The following is a 22,632-nucleotide window of genomic DNA, read 5'->3' on the forward strand; positions in this document are numbered from 1 at the left end:
GGAAGTCAAGCATATTTGTTTTCTTTTGTAGACTTTAGACAAACTTATAGATCCCATCCTCTACTCGAAACCATGATTTGATATGCGGCATAGATTCGAATGATTGATGAAAGAAATAGAAATATAAAATTTTAATATAATCATTATGATAAAATTTATTTTATATATAAGATTTTCTTTTTTGGAAAAAAAAAACCCCCAAAAAGCTTAGAAGGATCAAATTTATTTTTAGTTAGGGTGATGATTATAAGGATATTAGGAGTAAGTTTGAGGTTGCATTTCAGCAAAATAGAGCTTTTAAGTTAAAAATCATTTTTCGACAAAAGCTTCATTCTTAAACTTTTGTTAAAAGTCTGTTTTGACTATTTTTTTTTTGACTTTTTTAACTTTTAAAAGCGTTTTCAATATTTTTTTATCAAACGGGTTTTTTTTTTTTTTAAGCAAAATTTTGTGTGTAAAACTTACTTTTAGGGCCTGTTTGAGATTGCGTTTGAGTGGCTTAAAAGTGCTTTTAACACTAACACTCAAAAAGTCTGTTTGAAAAAAAAAAAAAAATTACTCAGTAAAAAAAATTAAAAGCGCTTTTAAGGGTTCAAAAAAGCCTAAAAATAACCAAAAAACACATTTGACAAAAACTTAAAAATGAAGCTTTTGTCCAAAAGCTCTTTTTGACTTAAAAACTCTATTTCTCAAACGCAATCTCAAACATGCTCTAAACGCATATTCTAACATGCAATAAGTCAATAAGATAACCTTACATACTTTTATTAGTAAATGAAGGTACCTTTAGGGTTAGAAAATCAGTTTATGGGGGGTAGTATAGGATCGGTAGTTGGCGAGAAAATCACCCGTTTGATCGAATATGCTACCAATCAATTTTTACCTCTTATTTTAGTATGTGCTTCTGGAGGAGCATGCATGCAAGAAGGAAGTTTGAGCTTGATGCAAATGACTAAAATATCTTCCGCTTTATATGATTATCAAGTAAATAAAAAGTTATTTTATGTATCAATCCTTACATCTTCTACTACTGGTGGGGTAATATATATATATATATATATATATATATATATATAAAAGCTTAAAAATGAAGTTTTTGTTCAAAAGTTTTTTTTGACTTAAAAGCTATATTTCTCAAACGCAATCTCAAACAGGTTCTAAACGCATACTCTAACGAGCAATAAGTCAATAAGATAACCTTACATACTTTTATTAGTAAATGAAAGTACCTTTAGGATTAGAAAATATATATATAAAAGCATTGTTTTTTTTTTTTTTTAACATGTCCGCACAAGAGGGGGGAAGGGGATTCGAACTAGTGACATCCACTTCATTAAGTGTGGTCTCAGTCGATTAAACTACCTCTTGGGGACATATATAAAAGCATTGTTATTCCAATATATCGATACATAAATGAAACTATCTCTAGAGTTTGCTTTCAAGGCTTTATTAATGTAATATATATATCGATACATAAATGAAACTATCTTTAGAGTTTGCTTTCAAGGCTTTATTAATGTAATATATATATATATATATATATATATATATAGTAGACATACTGTTTAGCCGCGCATTAAACGCTATGCTCATTATCTTGACTTCATGAGTGTTATAGCTGGCTTGCCAAGACCCGAACAAAAATGGCTTTGACTTTATACTCACATGCGTAGAGTTCAGTTAGTGAGATGCAGTACACTGATATGTATCAACAGTTATGCACACTAGTGTTAGAATATATATATATTTTTACTGTTTAAATAATTATTTAATTACATTTTATAATTAAATAACATTAGCGTGCATGATTGTTTATGTACGCCAGTGTGCTATAGATCACTGCTAGCTTGTAGAGTTCTTGTAGCCGTAGGTATTCTTGTACATAAACAAAATGATTAAGTACATGTTAGAGTGTGCGTTTGAGGAGCCTAACAGTTTGTTTAATATTCAAAAAGTTCGTTTTAAAAAAAGAAAGTATCAATTTGATAAAAAAAATTGAAAACGCTTTTAAGGGTCTAAAAAGCTTTAAAATGACCAACACGTATTTGAAAAAAGCTTAAAAATGAAACTTTTACCAAAAAAACGTTTTTTTACTAAAAAAATATATTTCTCAAACACAATTACAAATATGTTCTAAGAGTTTTACTCAACGTTTCCTTTTCAATACAAGACTAACACTAAAATTGTAATTGTTCCTCTTAATGGTCTAATTTTACAAAGGTAACACAATAGTTATGTCCTCATGATCATACACTAGTAGTACTGCCCGAATTATAATGTGTAAATTGCAAATTATGAACACTACCTTAAACAAATAATGTGTAACAACGGAAAAGGAGAATAAGCAGTAGTTTGAACGTCTGAAATCATAATTTTCTAGAATTATAAGAGCAGGTTTTTTTTTTTTTTTTTTGAAGAATAATTCGAAATCTTATTAAAGTTCAAAGAGAGCAGATCAATAAAGGAGGGATGTTTCCTCCTTTCTAATAATATCACCAATGCATGGTGGAATACAATGCCACCAATATTTATCAGTGACATGGGTTCAAGCCTCTTTTGCTAGATTATGGGCAGCGAAATTTGCTCCCCTAAGAACATGAACAAAACTTGATGTTGCGAGATCACTCATATAACGTTTCACATCTTCCACAAAATGACCATAGCTGCTCTCGCATGATCTAGTGGAGTTTATTGCATTCACAACCGTTAGAGCATCTCCCTCAAACATTACATTTGAAAATCCTAGCTCCTTAGCAAAGATCACGGCATGAAGGGCAGCAATTGCTTCAGCCACTGTAGGGTCCGCTGCTATCCTCTTTTTGATACCACGAGCAGCCACAAATTGCCCATTTGCATTCCTTGCTAGAAGTCCCAGCCCAACACAAGAATTTCCTTGATCTATGGTAGCGTCCCAGTTCACTTTTATCATATTCACCGGTGGTGGCCGGCTGCCAGTTGGCCGGGTCACCTTGTTGTATTGCACTGCTCATCCCCTCAGGCTGTGCATTTATCCGCTGAAAATACTCCAAACCAGCTGCGGCATTCGTGAACATTAAGGATTTTAGACTATTAAAAAATAATTGTTGGAAAACAGTCATTAATGTTAAAATTTGAACAAAAAATGACTGTTGGAAAAACAATTGTACATGTTAGAAAAGAAAAGATGCATTAGATTTTACTCGGGAAAATAATAGGTTAAAAAAGTGAAACAATCATTTTCATTTTTCGATCACATACAGTACTCGTCATACATCCACTTTGGTGGCGCTGAGCAGCACAATTTATGAACATTTATATCGGCACCTTTTTGAAAAATTCAAAAACGTACAAGACTCCCCACAAGAATAAAACATCATGTATGAAATTCAATACTTCAGAATTTTTAGATAATATTTCATTTCGGAACCGGATCCCCTCAAATTGAGGGAAGAATTGGAGAATCTCTAATTGTAAATTTTGGCTGTCCATTTTTATCAAAGAGCCCACATCACGCCATGTGTCTCAGTTAAATTAAATAATAAAATATTAATTAATTTTTAAAAAGAAAAATATTAAAATCAAATGATAAAAAACTAGGTGGTTGGCCACCCCAGTTGAGCAAAACGCCGGTCTAGGGTCGCTGAAGCCATCCCCAAGGGCCAAAAAAATTTCAAAAAATTTGTTTATCTGGCCCTTGGGAGTGGCTTCGGCCAAGCCACCCCATGACCCTTGGGGGTGGATCTGCCACCCTTAAGGTCCAAACCCATTATTAAAAAATGATGGGTTTGGACCTTGGGGGTGGCAAATCTACTCCCAATGGCCATGGGGATGGCTACCCTAAGGGCCAAATAAAAAAAAATTTTGAAATTTTTTTGGCCCTTGGGGGTGGCCGAACCACCGCCGCCGAAGCCACTCCTAGACTCAATTGAGGTGGCTGGCCAACCCAATTTTTTATTATTTGATTTTGATTTTGATTTTCTTTTTAAAAATTAATTAATATTTTATTATTTAATTTAAGTGGGACACGTGGCATGATGTGGATTGTTGGATAAAAATAGAAGGCTAGGATTCACAATTGGAGATTCTCCGATCTGCATCCGTTTCAAAATATCATTTCATTAAAAAACTTAAGAACCATGCATTAATGTTCTAATATTCATTTATTTTTGTTTTTATTAGAACTTACTAATCATGTGAGGGTAGTGTGTTTGTTAACAGACTCTCTCTTTCTTTTTTCTTTCTTTTTTTACTAAAAAAGTCAAAACATTATCAAATAACTTTCAATACAAGTCACTAAAAAATAAAAATAAAAAACCCTTACGTAGCTTCAATAAACTTCTCAACCCAAAAACAAAAAAAAAACATCCTTAATTAAGAAGTTATCTAACACAAATAATTTAGATGAAAATATTGGTTGGATGGATGTAATAATTAAAAGGGTTTCTGAAGCCGTGTTGTATATATTATTGTCAAAAAGCACTTGAGCTTTTGGGATGGCATAAAGTTGATGCTTGCGTCTGAGTAGCCTTTTGTTGGTCATCATTCATCGAGATGGACATTTGCTTGGTTGCGTCTTATAAATGCAAAAGAAAAACAGCAAATTTTGCTCTATATCTGGCCCATGACAAAAGAAAAAGTTACCTCAGGAGTTGCAGATTTCTGTGATAATTCACCGATTATTGAGAGATAAAGTTCACAGTTTGGTAAGAGTTGAAAAGACTTGTAGACGGAGTGGTAAATGCCGAAGGGTTGTTGTGCCAACTATGCATAAAATTCAACCTAGTTTATTCACCCCCGCCGGCCCTCAAAAGTAGATAGCCAGGATGGAGACGCATGGAGAGGTTAATCGGCTTTAAATGTAGCAAAATTCATTAGTGCTTTTTTAGTTTTAAACCAAGATATTAATGGCTTATTAAAAGATAGAAGCTTTTCTTTTTTTCTTTTTTTGGGTTGGTGGATAGAAGCTTATTTATAGCTTGCATGGCATGAAGTTGTACGCTAACAAGCTACACCAGAGTTACATATATAGTACTTTAGACGCGTAATTTGCATCCAACTATGACTATTGGTTTCCTGATTCATAATATTGCTCGTATTAATTTGTGTTTCTTATCACCTATAATTTAAATTTAAGAAAATAATTTTAAAAGAACATTGTTGGCTCCATGGATGCATTAGCAATTCAGTGGCGGAGCCATGGCACCCCAAAGCTTTAAAAAAAAAAAAAAATTTGTTATTTTTCTTCGAAGTTTCACACAGTACTTCCAAAACAAAGAAAAAAAAAAAAAAGAATTCTCTCCTACTTACGCAAGTTACCATTTGACACTTTCAAAAAAAATTTAGCGTCACCTTCAATATAAATTGTCTGGCTCCGCCACTGATTAGCATCGAAATATTTCAACTTTATTTTATATTTAGAAGGTAAACCTAATGGATATAAGATATAAGGATCATGATAACAATATTCAAACTCATCACTAGTGGGAAATTTTGCCTCCTTTTTTTCGTATTACCAAATAACTTTTTTCACATTATAAAATAACTTTATTTAATTACTTTTTGTAATAAAATATTTAAAATTAATATTTTATATCACATCAATTAATTTTTATTATTATTAAAAAAAAAAAAAAAAAACTAAGAATGATTTGCCAAAACACAGGCTTTATATATGCAATACCTTATTTTATTTTTATTGTATTGAATTGATCTGATAGTGTTTACCGATTATTATTATTTTTTTATATATATAATAATTAATTTAATGACTGATTGATTTTGTCAGATAGAAGATTCTGATGATGAGTCTTGACTCTTGATTCATCATCGGTCTCCAGCCAAGGTGAAATGACATCAACTGGGTAAATCCAAAAAGAGATCTTAAAAAAAAAAAAAAGTAAAAAAAAAAAAAAAAAAAAGAAAGGGATTTTTGGCTTTCCAATCTCCAATCTCCATGCATGCTGTGTGCCTGAAAGACGTGAAGTGAGGTGAAGAGATTATTAACTTTTGACAGTCACCCCGCGAGTCTCACGCTTCAGTAAAACAGTTAAAAATCGCTACTTTCCAACCGTTCAATTCAAATTCTGCCGTCAAGTCCAACGACACTCGCGTCTCCGGTCCAACACAGACATCTTCGTTTTAAATGACCAGAATAGCCTCATCCCATACGTGGTATTCCCCTATAGCGAGTGCAGGATCGTTTAGAAAAGCGCGAGTACGGATTGAGAGGAAACCCGCCACCTTTTTGTCTTTCCCGCGGCCATTAAATGAGTCACTCTGTGCCCAAACTGTATCACACTTTAACGTGCACAGCGGAGCTGAGAAAGAAAGAGAGGGCGCTCAACAAACAAAGACTTACTTGGAGAAACAGCCATTAATGCAGACCTCAACCACCAAACCTTAGAAGAAGTAGTAGTAGATATTCACACACTCCACACGCTCGCTCACCAAATTGCCAATCTCTCACATTCAAACCCTACTTTATACTAAACTCTCTCTCTCTCGCTCGCTCTGCGGTTTATCTCTTGGCCGAAGAAAGCATTTGGATAGATCTTGATCTGGATGTGGAACTCGGCGGAGAATGTGTTTGCTAGGTTGCCGTCGTTCAGGGAGGAGGGCGAGGATGAGGAGGCGCTCCGGTGGGCCGCGCTGGAGAGGCTGCCCACCTACGCTCGCGTGCGGAGAGGGATCTTCACGGACATTGTTGGAGACACCAAGGAGATCGACGTGAGCGAGCTCGAGGCCCAGGAGCAGAGGCTCGTGCTGGACCGGCTTATCAACTCGGTCGACGACGACCCCGAGCGGTTCTTCAATCGAATGAGGCGCCGATTCGACGCGTAATTCTCTGTTTGGATTCGGTTCTTGATTGTGCGGAACATTTTTCTTTCCACCTGTTTGGTTGCTGAGAAAATGTGGGAAATTAAGGAGAAGGAAATTTGAATTTCACATTAGAAAGAGAAAAAAAAAAAAAAAAAAAGCAAAAATTTGAAGTTAATTTCTCTGTTTTTCAGCAACGAACAGAGGATTTGGAGTTCACGGCATGGTCATTCTTGTACTTGCATTTTCTTTTCCTCTATCTATATAGTTTTCTTATAAGTAAAGGCTATAGGCAACCTTATAAAATCCTTAAACCTACTAGACATATAGCAAGTTCTTACAGTAACTGTTTCTTGTATATGATCTGAATTATTTGGCTTTTCCCATTTTTCAATTGTGATTCCGTTCCCGGTGTGCGTTATGCAGGAGTTCTGATTAATTTTGTGCTCTGTTTCAGTGTGAAATGTGTCGTCATTGTCTTTCTTAGTGTCATTTCTCCTCTCATAATAGATTATCTTCCAAGCTGAAGCTTTTGATTGGACATTTAATGTGGTTCATAGTTTATTGATTTTATTCCTTTCTCCAAATGTGGAATTACAGAGTAGATTTGGAGTTTCCGAAGATTGAAGTTCGATTTAAGAATTTAACGGTTGAATCTTTCGTCCACGTCGGAAGCAGAGCACTGCCAACAATTCCAAATTTTGTTTTCAACATGGCTGAGGTCGAATTTTACTCATTTTATAACCATTTTTTCCTAAGGGTCCAAGTTCATCCTATGGTTATTGTTTCATGTTATGGTTCTGATTACGTTTTCAAATTCGCTTTGTTCTAAAATTTCTTAGGAACTTTTAAGGCAGTTGCGGATATTACGGGGGAAGAGAAGCAAGTTGACAGTGTTATATGATATTAGTGGGGTTGTTAGACCTTCAAGGTGAATTTTAAAATTAAATCAGAACGCAGTTGTTCGATGTTCGTTCAGGTGTCTGTGTTTAATAAGGAGTTGTGCTATCTTATAGATTGACATTGTTATTGGGTCCTCCAAGCTCCGGAAAGACAACTCTACTGTTGGCTCTTGCTGGTCGCCTTGGAGCAGATTTGAAGGTATCGAAATATGTTCATCTTGCACAACCCTGAATATGATGCCTATATGCCTTTCTTCTTGGTAATCATGCTGTTCTGTTATAGTACAGAAAGAATTGCTTTATATGTCAAGTTATTTCTGACCCCCTGCAGGAATGACCTATTATTCGTCTCAGAATCATGGACTAATTTAATCACCATAAGCTGTTAAATTTTATGCATTTCAGCCTATACTTTGGTCTGTTCTGCCATAGTGAATGGTAATAATACTTAAATGGTTCTGAATAAAATAGACCGTGAGATGTTATGAAGTTGTGCTATATTGTTGGTTTGTTCACATCATTCTGATATTTGTTCATTAGATTAACAATCACGAACTATTGAGGCATCAAAAGGATGCATTTTTGAGATAATTCAAGTGATCACATTCAATTGATTTGCTGATTAAATGAAATTTGCTACTAATTTCCTTGTTGGATTTATCATTTGCTCTTTTCCACTGGTACCTTGATCCCCTCTGAAGATGTCAGGTAGAATCACATACAATGGACATGGCCTTAATGAGTTCGTTCCTCAGAGGACAGCTGCTTATGTGAGCCAACAGGATTGGCATGTTGCAGAAATGACTGTAAGGGAGACTCTTGAGTTTGCTGGTCGCTGTCAAGGTGTTGGATTCAAATATGGTAAGCTTTGGGTTTCATGTGTATGTCTATGGATTATGCTTATTTAGATGCTGATTTGTGCATACTTCTGCTCAGATATGCTATTGGAACTTGCAAGAAGAGAAAAGATTGCTGGGATAAAACCTGATGAAGATCTTGATATATTCATGAAGGTAATTACAATGGTTAGATGTGTCTGGTTTGGTGTCTTTTGTTTTTTGCTTGATAGTTTATTGCTGCTAAGATTGTTAATAATATAATTTCTTCCTGTAGGCATTAGCTTTGGGGGGCCAAGACACGAGCCTTGTAGTGGAGTACATCATGAAGGTATTCTCCAGCATGAAAATCTAGTTGGAAGTGAGTAGGATTACTTTAGGTTTATGAAAGGAAGTCTTGCACAGCTACATGAATAGTGCTTGTTAGGTAGTATTAGTTTTGCAAGCTTACATTATCCCAATTCAAGTTTAAAATGACACCAAACTATCTCATTTTCTAGCATGGTGTTGAACAATATAAAAGGACTCCTGCAGAAGACCATGCAAAATTAATGGGAAATCCAACTACATGATTATGTCAGTTCCCATCCTAGTTCCGCGGAAGGTCATCAATTGTAGAACTTTTATAATCCAAGTTCAAGCTCATTTAAGACAAACACCATCTTTTCATCAATCTAGAGCTAGGTTTTTTAAGCTAGTGCAAGGCGGTCCTATTCATGTCATGACTAGAGCCTGGTATATCCTGGCTGTCAAACAGACCCTTGAATTGTCCACAGATCTAAATCTTCAGCCACTGGTTTGTAAATTTCAAGTGATTTTGAGATGTTTCAACTACATTCAGGGCTACAACTTTTGCCCATTACTTTAAAAAATAACTCAACCAATTAGAAACTATCAGACTGTGAGCTGCCATTTCACCTCAAACCAATTGGTGTTTGAGGAAGCAAACTTAAGTCTTTTATGGACCTCAACATCGTGCTTAAAGGGCCTGTTTTTAGAGCGGTGGCAGGGAGTGGCATTGTGTCCTAACAATCCCTCCCTCACGATGGCACTCTCGTGACTCGATCCCATGACTTCCTGGCTCTAATACCATTTGTCGAACCATGAGCTGCCATTCCACTTGAAACCAATTGGTGTTAAGGAAGACAAACTCAAGTCTTTTTATGGACCTTGATATAGTGCTAGTGAGCCTGTTTTTAGAGCGGTCGCAGGGAGTGACATTGTGTCCCAATAGAAACTTGTCATAGACTTGTTCTATGTCAAGCTTGTCTTTTGAATATGAAAGAGGTTTCAGACTTGAGTGAATAGGTTGATAAGAACTGGTTTCATAGATTCCAATATCAAGGACATGACCTTTTGAAAAAGGCCATGAAATGGCATCAGTTCAAATTTCATGAATTCTCATGTAGGTTAAGCCACTAGGAACTGATATGTTTATGAAAAAACAAGTCTTTGGAGCTTTCTAGTAGTTCCCTTCAGTGGAATGTAAGCTTTATTAGAGTGGCTCACGATTGAGAGTTGAATGTCTTTGTTTCGTTCTTCAATTTGCTATATTCTTTTAGAGTGAGACAGGGAGGCGAGGACAAAATTCAGTGGGCTCCGTCCAAAAGAAGGTTGTTTGAAGTTAGATCCTCTTACAGTGTCCCTGTTCGTAATGACGACACTCCCTTCCCTTGGAAAGTATTTGGCAAATTATGGTTCCTTTGAGAGCGGTTTTCTTTACTTGGTCTGTGGCCCAAGGGAAGATCTTTACCATGGATAATCTTAGGAAGCGGTTTGTCATTGTGGTTGATTAGTGCTGTTTGTGTAAGAGGAACATGAAGATTTTGGATCATCTTCTCATTTGTGAGGTTGCTTGTGCCTTATAGAATGATATTTTCAGTCGTATTGAGTTGTCATGGATTATGCCTAGACGAGTAATAAACTTGTTTGCTGTTGGAGGGGGACTTTTGGTAGCATTTGGTTTGCAGTAGTGTGGAAGATAGTACCTTCTTGACCCTTGTGGTGTCTTTGGAGGGAAAGAAATTATAGAAGTTTCGAGGACCGCAAGTGAGTGGTGGTGGAATTTAGGTCTTTTTTACTTAATATTCTTTATCTTTGGAGAGTTGCGTCTGTTTATCCTTGTTTGCTTAGTTTTTATGACTTTCTTGTTCTTTTTTCTCCTTCTAGCTAAGTGTTTCTATTGTATGCTTTATGTGTACCTAGGTTGTGCCCTTTGCTTTTTAATGATATTTCGTTTACTTATTGAAAGAAAGCATGTCTTTATAGTTTATATAGTAGTTGTTAGAAAACTGGACATGGTAAGTTGTTACTGAATTTATTTCCTTAAAACATTATCGCTAATATATTATGGCAAAGATTTTAGGGTTGGACATCTGTGCTGACACATTGGTGGGAGATGAAATGCTCAAGGGGATCTCTGGGGGCCAAAAGAAGCGGCTTACAACAGGTGTTTACATTTTTAATTTTATTTTTAATTTTTAATTTTTTTTTACTTGTAGTGTACAGGTCAACTTCATATGTTTATTTATGGTGATTAAGCAGACATGTGATTTCCCAGGTGAATTACTAGTTGGTCCAGCGAGAGTGCTATTCATGGATGAGATATCAACTGGGCTTGATAGTTCTACTACTTGTCAAATCATCAAATATCTTAAGCATTCAACTCGTGCACTTGATGCCACGGCTGTAATTTCTCTGCTTCAACCATCTCCCGAGACCTACGAGTTGTTTGATGATGTTATACTTTTGTGTGAGGGCCAGATTGTATACCAGGGACCTCGTGATGCTGCTCTTGATTTTTTCAAATACATGGGATTTATTTGCCCTGTGCGAAAGAATGTGGCAGACTTCTTGCAAGAAGTAAGTGGTGGAGAACTTGAGACGTGACTTTCTGCTATATTATGAGGTAACTTTGTTCAAATTTTTGTACACAGGTTACATCGAAGAAAGACCAAGAGCAGTACTGGTATGTTCTGGATCGCCCATACCGGTACATACCTGCAGGAAAATTTGCTGAAGCTTTTCGTTCATATCCTGCTGGGAAGAATTTGTCTGAGGAATTGGAGGTTCCTTTTGATAAACGCTACAATCATCCAGCAGCCTTGTCAACATTTAACTACGGAGCAAAAAGGCGTGAACTTCTCAAGATCAGCTTTCACTGGCAGAGGCTTCTCATGAAACGAAACTCGTTTATTTATGTCTTCAAATTCATTCAGGTAGTACAAGTTATTAATTATTACAACAATCTTAAATCATATCCTAGGATTCTGAGGTGTTTTTGTTGATATGTCAACTTCTTGGTCACCAAAGCAGGTATAAACTGCTTAGCTTTCAGATTTTATTCTTAAATCCATTTAGTTTTGTTTTGTGTCAGATATATGAAATTGTGTTTACTTCTTTGGCCAATTATCAATAGTAAGTTCCAAAATTGTACATATAAAAACCGAAGGTATTTTCGATGATATGTCAACATGTTATATTAACTTCTTTGTCACCAAAGCAGGCCATTTATATCACTTACAGTTTTGACTTTTATTTGCAAGGCCATTTTTGTGTTGGTTGGGTAAATTATCTGAAACAAGGAATTCTAATGAAATTCTAGTGCTGATTCTCAAGTACAATGTACTGTTTTACAGCTTCTTTTGGTTGCTTTGATCACAATGAGTGTTTTTTTCCGGACAACAATGCACCATAATACAATTGATGATGGAGGCATATATCTTGGGGCACTGTACTTTTCCATGGTTATTATTCTTTTTAATGGCTTTACCGAGGTGTCAATGTTGGTGGCTAAGCTTCCAGTGGTTTACAAGCATAGGGACTTGCACTTCTACCCAAGCTGGGCTTATACCCTTCCTTCTTGGGTCTTAAGTATTCCAACTTCGCTCATAGAGTCTGGTTTCTGGGTGGCAATCACATACTACGTGATTGGATATGATCCTTCAATTACTAGGTAAATCTTATGTTCACATGAAGTTCTGAATGTATTCTGACAGTTGATTTGGGATGGATTGTTATTTAACCCTTGAATATGCAGGTTTTTTCGGCAGTTCTTGTTATACTTCTTTCTGCACCAAATGTCAATATCTCTCTTCCGTCTAATGGGATCCTTGGGCCGGAACATGATAGTTGCCAACACATTTGGATCATTTGCTATGCTGGTTGTCATGACTCTTGGAGGGTTTATCATTTCAAGAGGTCAACAGGCATTCTTTCAATGTCTATGTTTTATCTGTTATTTCTTATGTATATTCATTTTCTTGTTACATTGTGACAGATGATGTACCAAGTTGGTGGATCTGGGGATTCTGGTTTTCTCCTTTGATGTATGCTCAAAATGCAGCTTCCAATAATGAATTCCATGGACATTCCTGGGATAAGGTACTATGACTATATCATCTTCTGTTCCATCTTCCTTGCTAGCGCTGGGATTTGTTGGTGTTTATTACCAAAAGGACAAAAAAAGAAATGAAAAGAATAGAAAAGGAAAGCTTGCGATTTTGCTAGTCTGGCAAGAATATGATGACATTTTGTAGAGAAAATTGAAAGGAATAGCATGATCGCTAAATTACATTCAAGGAGAGTCCAGATGCATCTGATATGTTATCCTTTCAACTTAGTTTTGTTCATGAATTCTAAGACATTATTATCTTTTAGTGTGATTATATCAGATGAAAGGTTATATTGAGATGTTCCAACAAAGTTTTCCTATACCAAGTTGTCTTGTATAATCTTCTATGGTGTAAAAGGAGCAATTTCGTGTCATATCTTTCAGTTGAGTTACTGTTCTAACAGTTTAAATTCTATCTTGAAACTTATAATTGTCTGTTACCTTATTTCTGTAGAGAGACAGGAACAACATGAGCTCACCACTAGGTGAGGCATTACTAAGAGCACGCGGTTTGTTTCCAGAGAGCTACTGGTACTGGATTGGTGTCGGTGCTCTGATTGGATACACAGTTTTGTTCAACATCCTGTTCACATTCTTTCTAGCTTACCTTAATCGTAAGCCATTTCTTTTTGTTAACAAGTTTACTAATAACTCCCTTATTGCACTGCATATTGGGCAAATAAGGTTAGATATGAAATAAAGGCTAATCAATATGTTCTTTTATATGCGTACAGCTTTGGGGAAACAACAATCAGTAGTTTCTAAGGAAGAGCTGCAAGAGAGGGAAAGGAGAAGAAAAGGCGAAACAGTTGTTGTTGAGCTGCGGCAGTTCTTGCAGCATTCGGGGTCATTAAGTGGTTGGGAAAACAAAATACATTGACTTTCTTTCATATTTTCTTTCTTCAGTTATTATTCCAAATTCTGACTCATTAGTTTATCATCAATTTGGCAGCAAAACATTTTAGGCAGAAAGGCATGGTTCTCCCATTTCAACCACTCTCTATGACTTTCAGCAATATCAATTACTATGTGGATGTCCCTATGGTGGGTATATAACTCCATTCCTTTACTCCATTTTGAAAAGCATGTTGACTACTCAATTTTCTGATCAAAGTACTACTTCAGGAATTGAAGCAACAAGGGATAGCAGAAGATAGATTGCAGCTGTTGGTTAATGTTACGGGAGTATTTAGACCTGGTGTTCTTACAGCATTGGTTGGTGTCAGTGGTGCTGGGAAAACCACCCTCATGGATGTATTAGCTGGTAGAAAAACTGGTGGGGTCATAGAAGGGAGCATACATATATCTGGTTATCCAAAAAGGCAGGAAACTTTTGCAAGAATTTCTGGTTACTGTGAGCAGACTGATGTCCATTCCCCTTGCTTGACTGTTCTGGAATCACTTTTGTTCTCTGCTTGGCTTCGGTTACCATCAGATGTTACCTTGGAGATTCAAAGGGTAAATATAAAAAATGTTTTGTCATATTTTGTATGCCTTGGGTTCAATATTACTGGAGGGTTGAATTTTGCAGGCCTTTGTTGAGGAGGTGATGGAACTTGTAGAGCTTACTCCACTGAGTGGAGCATTGGTTGGTCTACCTGGAGTTGATGGTTTGTCAACAGAACAGAGAAAAAGATTAACGATTGCTGTTGAACTGGTTGCCAATCCTTCTATAGTGTTCATGGATGAGCCCACATCAGGGTTGGATGCAAGGGCTGCAGCCATTGTGATGAGAACTGTGAGGAATATTGTAAATACTGGGCGAACTATAGTGTGTACAATCCATCAGCCCAGCATAGACATTTTTGAATCCTTTGACGAGGTAGTTATATGCATGTGTGTGTATGTGCATTACACACACACACACACATCTTCGAAGTGTGTGTATTAAAATTCCCCTAGGTTCTAGCTGGTGCATTTTCCGTCTCACAAAGATTTGCTGGTGCTTTGGTCACATCTGTACAGTGTAGAGACAGACCAAGTACAACATTTTATAACCAAGTGTTTCTAGATTGTTATGGTATATTCATTGATCCTCCCCTAATCTCATTACTCATATGTCAATGCAGCTTTTGTTTATGAAGCGTGGAGGAGAGCTCATATATGCTGGTCCCCTCGGGCCCAAGTCTCATGAGCTCATCAAATATTTTGAGGTCTGGTCTGCATGTTCATCTCTTAGTATATGTGATCTTGAAATGGTTATGATTTTGTCCCCAATTATCTGATGGTATAAATATTTGCTTCTGTAGGCAGTTGAAGGAGTGCCAAAAATCATGCCTGGATATAATCCTTCTACATGGATGCTTGAGGTTACTTCTTCTGCTGAAGAGAATCGTCTTGGAGTGGACTTTGCGGAAATTTACCGAAAATCAAATTTATTTCAGTATGCGCAGTTCCTGTGAATTCTTGCTATTGATTTTACTTTTTAGATAGAACTATTCCTTTCCTTGTATAACTTGGCTCTCATCTTCCATTTCAGACTTAATAGAGAGTTGGTTGAAAGCCTAAGCAAGCCGAGTAGTACTTCAAAAGAATTGAACTTCCCAACAAAGTATTCAAAGTCATTCTTTTACCAGTTTTTGGCTTGTCTTTGGAAGCAAAATCTGTCTTATTGGCGAAACCCGCAATACACTGCAGTTCGCTTCTTCTATACTGTCATCATCGCATTGATGCTTGGAACAATATGTTGGAGATTTGGTGCTAAAAGGTTTTCTTTATCTTTTGAAATATTTTTAGCTCTAGATTTTTATGAAAACCTTCTTTAGATAATTTGGTCCTTGGCTATTGAGTGCATTAGTACCACGTAATTTGCGTCATCACATGCTCCCCGCTAACTAGTTCTGTTACTTTTCGTGACTTGGAACTTGTCCAATAATGCTGCTGCTGCTGCTGCTTTAGGAGGATTAACAGAAACAGTCAAGTAATGGGGAGAATAAATTTATAAGTACATCTATCTAGTCATTTCAGTGGCAGATTTCTAGTATCAATGCCATGAACATGTACTGTTGGCATGGTGAATGGATCTTTTAAATTCTTAAATTGAGTGTCTTTCTCATTTGTAACAATCCGATGTTGTTTGACCATAACTAACACAAACCGCAAAGCTCTCTTAGGTAGCAGCAACTGAGAACAAGATTAATCGTTAAGTTGAGATGGTTTAGTCGCTTGCAATGAAGATCAATGGGTGTGCCAAGGCTTGATATGCTTTTGAATGGAAGTGCAGCAAATACGAGGACAAGGCAAAACAGAACAAGGGTCAAAGCTGCAAAGAGACATTTTGATGGCAGCTTATGATATAAGAGTAGAAATTTGCCAACTCTAAGACGAAGTCATATTTTGTTGGACTGATTTAAAGCTGTATAGTGCTATCCACATTCTAATTCGGTCATATTTCACTGGGGGCTGACGGTCAATTGGCAAAGTCTAGTCAGAAGTGGAGCATAGAACGTTGCCTACTGTTAATTTTTCCCTGAAGAATCTTCTTATGGTCTAAATGCCAGTCTGTACCATCAGATTCTTAACTCTTTTTTTTTTTTTTTGTGACAGGGAGACCCAGCAGAATTTATTTAATGCCATGGGATCAATGTATGCGGCTATCCTGTTCATTGGAATTACCAATGCCACTGCTGTTCAACCTGTTGTTTCTGTTGAGAGATTTGTTTCATATCGAGAGAGAGCAGCAGGGATTTATTCAGCTTTACCATTTGCATTTGCTCAGGTTTCCTTCTGATATTTTTTCATTATTCCTACTCATTGCAAAACATTGGATTCCTTAAAGTTAGCTAATGTTTCCCTGTGTGCAGGTTGTCATTGAGTTCCCCTATGTGTTTGCACAGACAATTATCTACTGCACAATTTTCTACTCCCTGGCTTCGTTTGAGTGGACTGTCTTCAAATTTATTTGGTACATATACTTTATGTATTTCACTATGCTGTACTTCACCTTCTATGGGATGATGACAACTGCTGTAACGCCAAATCATAATGTGGCTGCCATCATTGCTGCTCCATTTTATATGCTATGGAACCTTTTCAGCGGCTTTATGATTCCTCACAAGGTAATGAAGTGATATATTTCTTGCTTCTATAGTATCGGATTTTTTTCTTAATCAGACCTGCATGCCATGATTGTCTTGGATTTTTATATATTGATCAAAAGGAAATCTGCACGTCATTACTCACTTAATCACTCAAATTATTACATAGCATTCTTTGTTTAGGAACTCCTAGATATAAAAGCTGATGCTGTATTGTGCGCCAGTGTCTGATAGGAAGGATATATTAAATTTTTAGACCCAAAACTTACGGGCTGGATCATTCTTATCATTTGATTGGCTGATTTGTGGGCTAGAATCCAGTTTTGTAGTGTACTGATAATTCTCTTGGCTTGTCAACTTTTTATAGTGAGAATAACATGGCTATATAGTGAAATTATAGAGAACGTTTTTTCTTAAAGTTTATCAAAATCAATCTCCACCAATGAATTTAAAAAAAAAATTGTTTTAGACCCCAAATTACAACAATTCAGATTATAAAGCGAATCAGTGATTAAGCCAATAAAATCACCCCAACCAAACAATCATAAAACAAAATGAACACAAGGATTTGGTGATGAAGTAGAAATTTTTTGAAGAACTCTTCAATAGTAAAACTACTTTAAGGGCCAGCCAACTCCAAAGTTATCCACTATAGAAGATTCATGTTACAAATTAGTCAACTTACAAAACCTTTGTAACCCAAGGCTCAATTTGTAACCCTGGAAAGCAACGCATTCACTTTCCATTGCAGTAACTTCAGAACTTCTGGCCTTTTTTTATAGGAATCACCTTCAAGAACAACCTTGTTTGCTATAACCCAAAATTCTGGTGGCTGAAGGTATTTCTGTGGTTTGGTTTATAATAATAAACAAGGAGAAGAATCAAATATGTTTAGGCTCAATGGTGTTTATAGAACTCTTCAAGAACAATGTAATACTACCTCTCTTTGTATGTGAAAATCATAGGTCATTAGGCTTTTATAGGCAGAGAGAAAACTGAAGTTTCAAGTCTAAGTCGACTAATAATTAATTTTGTCTACGGTCAGTTGGATCTATCCAAGTTTAAGTTGGATTGATCTAACTTTAGGGTAGGCTTTCCTTGTACAGTGTCATGGGTTGTCATGATGGTTTCTGTTTCCCTTGGAAAAGTATTTGGTGAACTAAGGTTCCATTGAGGGTGGTCTTTTTTGGTTGGTTGCCAGCTCTATGAAAGATCTTTACCATGGACAATCTTCGAAAGCGGCACGTCATTGTGGTTAATTGATGTTGTTTGTTTAAAAAGAATAGGGAGTCTGTGGACCATCGTTTGCTTCATTGTGAGGTTGCTTGTGCCATTTGGAATGTTTTCTTTAGTTAATTTGGGTTGTCTTGGGTCATGCCTAGACGAGTAGTCAATTTGTATGCTTGTTGGAGGACTGCTAGCAACACTTGGAGTGCTGTTGTGTGGAAGATGGTGCTTTGTGAAGAAATTAATAATCAAATGAGAAAAATAAAATAATAGCGAAATTAAAATAAAAGGGACACAAAGATTTTTACGTGGTTCGGTCTATGATCTACGTCCATAGATAAAGCCCTAAATGCTACATTATGCTTTTATTCACAATACATGATACTCCTATTTATAGGAGAATTGGGGTAGAATAAGTTTGGTAATCAAATCAAAATAATTTGATTACCATCAAATCTAAATACAATCAAATCAATTAGATTTGATTATCATCAAATCTGATTATAGGAGATTACAATTAATTACAATGAAATCAAATCCCCTAATATTCTCTAACACTTTGGTACTTTTTGTGGTATATATGGAGGGAATGAATGATAAAAGGTTTGATGATCGTGAGAGGATTTTGGAAATTAAGTCTTTATTTTTCAACACATTATATCTTTGCACAACTACTTTTGTTTCTCCTTTGGTGATTAGTTATCATGTTTTTCTTGTCCTTTTTGCCTGTATTAGCTAGGTAACTTCTCTTGTATACTTTTTGTGTACTTAGGGGCACTTTACACTTTATGATGTCTCGATTACTTATATAAAAAAAGTTTTTGATCAAACGAACTTCAAATGAGGCTGCTATCAGGCTCTTGGTTTTTTGCATGGTTGGATCGATCCAAGCTTAAAGGTTTTCAGATTTTGATCGAACGAGATTCAATCGAACCATATGCAATTGAACTTGCGATCGAAGTTTCCAAATCTCCAATTCCAAATCTTCTTGAACCCTGGTTTGAACCAACCTCAACCCTAAACCTAAACTTACAACTATTGTGCGTGGGCCCATGTGGGTCCAGCTCACAACACATTAAAATCCCATGTTAAGTGGAGTGGTCTTTCAACCTAATGAGCTGCACAATAAAAAAAAGGACACCATAAAAAAATAACTGAAAGCTGAAAGAAAAGAAAGAGAAAAGTTTGAAAACGTGAGGTGCGGCACCAAGAAAGAGAGGAAAAAAAAAAAAAAACACAAACAGTGAGCAGTGTTGCGCTGCTCGGAGAGAGAGAGAAAAAGGGATTTGTTTTTTCTTGTATTTGGATGTGGTTTTTTTATAGGGAGGAAGAATAAAGGTTTCTTTATTCAAGAACAAATTGTGGGTTTCTTTATGAGGTGTCTTTGGGTGCTACAACAATAGGGAGGTGTAGTATTCCGAGTGGGAATCTCACTGTGGTATTGGTTTCACCATATTAAGGTGGTTTGTGGTGAGATTATAATTTTTTTTAGGACAGAAATTTCCTCCAAACCGATCTAGAGGAAATATCCTCCAACCCATATAAAATAGTGACAAGTGTTTGTAAATATTTAATAGGCACTTTAAATTTAGTCTAAATTAATAAACTGCTATTAATGACGTTAAGAATTTAATGTGTAGTTTAAATGTTTATAAACAATTGGCACTATTTTACATGAGTTTGAGAATATTTCCTCCAGACCGGTTTGAAATAAATTTCTCTCAATTTTTTTCCTAGAGAGTTTATATTGTTGTATTTCCCAATTTGCTGTGAACTTAAGTTCTGAGCATAAAATTGAGTGTTGTAAACTCTATTTTATTATAGTGGATTGATTTGATTTGCTCTGTAGTTTTTTCCTCTACACTGAAGGGTTTTCCATGTAAATTTTGGTTTGTTCTTGTGTTGGTTCACTTCTTTTTTTCTTTTTTTCTGGCATACATGTCATAAGTTGATTCACTTCTTTTCAGAGAATCCCGATATGGTGGAGATGGTATTATTGGGCAAACCCAATAGCCTGGAGTCTGTATGGCCTCCTAACTTCACAATATGGTGATGACAATGGACTGGTGAAGCTAGCAGATGGAATTCACTTGGTGCCTGTAAGGCAGTTACTCAAGGATGGCTTTGGGTATAGGCATGATTTCTTGGGTATTGCTGGGGTTATGGTGGTTGCTTTCTGCTTACTTTTTGCAGTCGTTTTTGCTTTTGCAATAAAATCCTTCAACTTCCAAAGGAGATGACCGGTTGAAGTTGTGTGCCATTAAGAATTGTGTTAGAATTGATGCATGCTTTCACAAGTATATCATCAGGTTCTGTGGCCTGCGAAATAAATATACCAACATGATTTTCTAGAATGTATTTTTTGTTTTACTATAGTAAAGATAACATGTAGTTAGTTATATGTGTTAATATTATTGTTTATTATACAGAATTTACTTATAAATGTTATGAAGTCAGATACCATTGGCATGTAATATTTTTTTTCTCCATAACGATTGGAGGGCTCAAAACCATTATTATGATGCATTGTGCTTTTCACTGGTCCCTCGTAATTTCTTTGGCATTATTGCACCTGTATTGTATATGTTATTCACACATAATGTTTAACTTATTTCTACTTTTTACCCCTTAATTCTTTCATCCTTGTCAAACAGGCCAGGATATTCTTTGATTTTGTTGAATTAGGTGTGCCGCATCATATTGTTAGCAGCCATTCTTAGGAATAGGTCCTATCAAATAAAAGAACGGTTCTAAGGGTATTCCGCAAACCAAATGAGTGCCAAGTCTTTCCTCCTCGCTCCTCACTAACGTAATTTTGTATATAGAAAGCCAAATGAGTTCACACATTGTAGACTCGTAACACTAATAAGGTTATAGACCTACATACAACCTACCACGTCCCGTAAGAATTCCCATTCCTACAAAGCTAAAGTGTATGAAATCCAATAACTTAGTGACCATTTAACAATATTTGGGCCTATCATTCTAGGTTGTCTCAAGCCTGTTTTAGCAAACCAAAACCCACAATCATTGTAAGCCCAGTAAAATAAAATAAAAAATGTTATAGTATCTCTATAGCTCACACGGTCACACCCCATTCTGAGCGCAGTGGTATATTGATTACTGTGTTTATTAACTGACCAGGATCTATATATAGAATTAGATCTAGAGAATATTTAGTTAGTTATAGTGGAGGGGTATTTTTGTTTTTTCAATTTTTGAGGGGACAAAAATACCCTTCAAGTACTAACTGAATATTCTCCAATTCTTCATAGAGGATCCTATTTCCCTATATATATATGCAAGAGGCAATGACGAGGCATGACAAATTTTCCCAGGAATAATATGGTTCTTACCATTGATATTATAAACTACTCATGTATAGACTACCACATTAATTAGCTCTTAGCATGGTCCTTAGAGCTTTTTATGGAATAGCACTTTGGTTTTGGCTTAATTTACGAATGGTAGATAAAGCTGAAAGAACAGTCAAAGCTTTGGCAATGTCATTGATATTAAGAACAATTAATCAATGTTGAAATAACAGTCACTGGGCTTTCGTAGAAAGAAAAAAAATGCGATTTTAAATTAGATCGTAAAGAATGTATCATTCAAGAGTGCATTTCTTTTGTTTTTTTTTTAAATTGTGATTAGAAAACGTAAAAAAATCTGCATTTTCAATCGCAGGTAATGGGAAGTGTTAAAAAAATGCACAATTTTACAGACTAAAATGTGATTTTAAAGGCATAACAATGAGGCAAGTTAAGCACTTTTACAAGATAGAACAACACATGGCATACATACTATAGGTAAGATGGAGTTTGAAACGGACTACACATCGCACCGGATTTAATGCAGATTCTTGCTGCTGATACAATTGGCCGGCCCTATATATATGAACCAGAACTGTACTTATCAGTACTTACTGATCTCTTCATGTTTTTTTGAGAAAATCTTACTTATATATCTCTTGTACGTACACACCTCTTATATGTATTAAAAATTTGCACAAAAAGTGAAATCATGCAAATAACAGTATTCTTTCTAAATAAAATCTTGCACATATTCAATCTTAAAAAAAAGTATCCAAGAGGGAAATTGCATAGAGTTTACTGCATCTACTGCTTCAAAAAATAGCAGTCTGCATCATAATATATATATTCTTTTCGAATGAGTCATATAACTTACATAAGAATATTTTTGAGATTAATTAATGGGATGGCATTAGTGGCTATTTTTAATTTCTTTATTTCAATTAACATAAGTCGCTTTATATTATATTTATATATAATAGAATTCTATGGGGTTATGTTATATTTTAACAACTGAAAAATATGATTTAAAAGTTAAAAAAAGCCTTCATTCCGGAAATGGCTATAACGCGTAGGATGCCTTGAAATGAGAAGAGGAAGTTGCTTATTTCTTGTAACAATAGCTGTAGC

The 22,632-nt window shown here is 35.8% G+C and overlaps 2 protein-coding genes across 2 annotated transcripts; one reads left to right on the plus strand and one right to left on the minus strand.

Moving 5' to 3' along the window:
• Positions 1 to 2,545: 2,545 nt before the first annotated feature.
• On the minus strand, positions 2,546 to 2,929 carry LOC132165167 (uncharacterized). The gene has a single exon (XM_059575660.2). The coding sequence runs from the start codon at positions 2,927 to 2,929 to the stop codon at positions 2,546 to 2,548; it is 384 nt and encodes a 127-aa protein (XP_059431643.2).
• A 3,379-nt stretch (positions 2,930 to 6,308) lies between these two features.
• Positions 6,309 to 20,730, plus strand: ABCG32 (pleiotropic drug resistance 4). Its single transcript, XM_059576046.2, has 24 exons — positions 6,309 to 6,815; positions 7,396 to 7,516; positions 7,638 to 7,726; positions 7,812 to 7,896; positions 8,399 to 8,558; positions 8,634 to 8,710; positions 8,811 to 8,864; positions 10,892 to 10,982; positions 11,094 to 11,395; positions 11,470 to 11,751; positions 12,172 to 12,488; positions 12,573 to 12,733; positions 12,813 to 12,916; positions 13,381 to 13,540; positions 13,661 to 13,783; positions 13,879 to 13,970; positions 14,052 to 14,384; positions 14,458 to 14,748; positions 14,996 to 15,079; positions 15,176 to 15,309; positions 15,406 to 15,633; positions 16,473 to 16,644; positions 16,730 to 16,984; positions 20,158 to 20,730. Exons 1-24 carry the CDS (start codon positions 6,541 to 6,543, stop codon positions 20,428 to 20,430), a joined length of 4,263 nt encoding a protein of 1,420 aa, XP_059432029.2. The 5' UTR covers positions 6,309 to 6,540; the 3' UTR covers positions 20,431 to 20,730.
• Positions 20,731 to 22,632: the final 1,902 nt, after the last annotated feature.

The sequence above is a fragment of the Corylus avellana genome, chromosome 11, assembly GCF_965113065.1.
Source record: "Corylus avellana chromosome 11, dhCorAvel1.hap1.2, whole genome shotgun sequence".
In the NCBI taxonomy this organism is placed as follows: Eukaryota; Viridiplantae; Streptophyta; class Magnoliopsida; order Fagales; family Betulaceae; genus Corylus; species Corylus avellana.

Bases quoted from the DNA above. Each gene is read 5' to 3' on its own strand.
- LOC132165167 (XM_059575660.2), bottom strand. From the start codon at position 2,929: ATGATAAAAGTGAACTGGGACGCTACCATAGATCAAGGAAATTCTTGT.
- ABCG32 (XM_059576046.2), top strand. From the start codon at position 6,541: ATGTGGAACTCGGCGGAGAATGTGTTTGCTAGGTTGCCGTCGTTCAGG. The intron at 7,897-8,398 runs GTATCGAAATAT...TCCCCTCTGAAG, and splicing joins GCCTTGGAGCAGATTTGAAG to ATGTCAGGTAGAATCACATA. The intron at 16,645-16,729 runs GTTTCCTTCTGA...CCCTGTGTGCAG, and splicing joins TACCATTTGCATTTGCTCAG to GTTGTCATTGAGTTCCCCTA.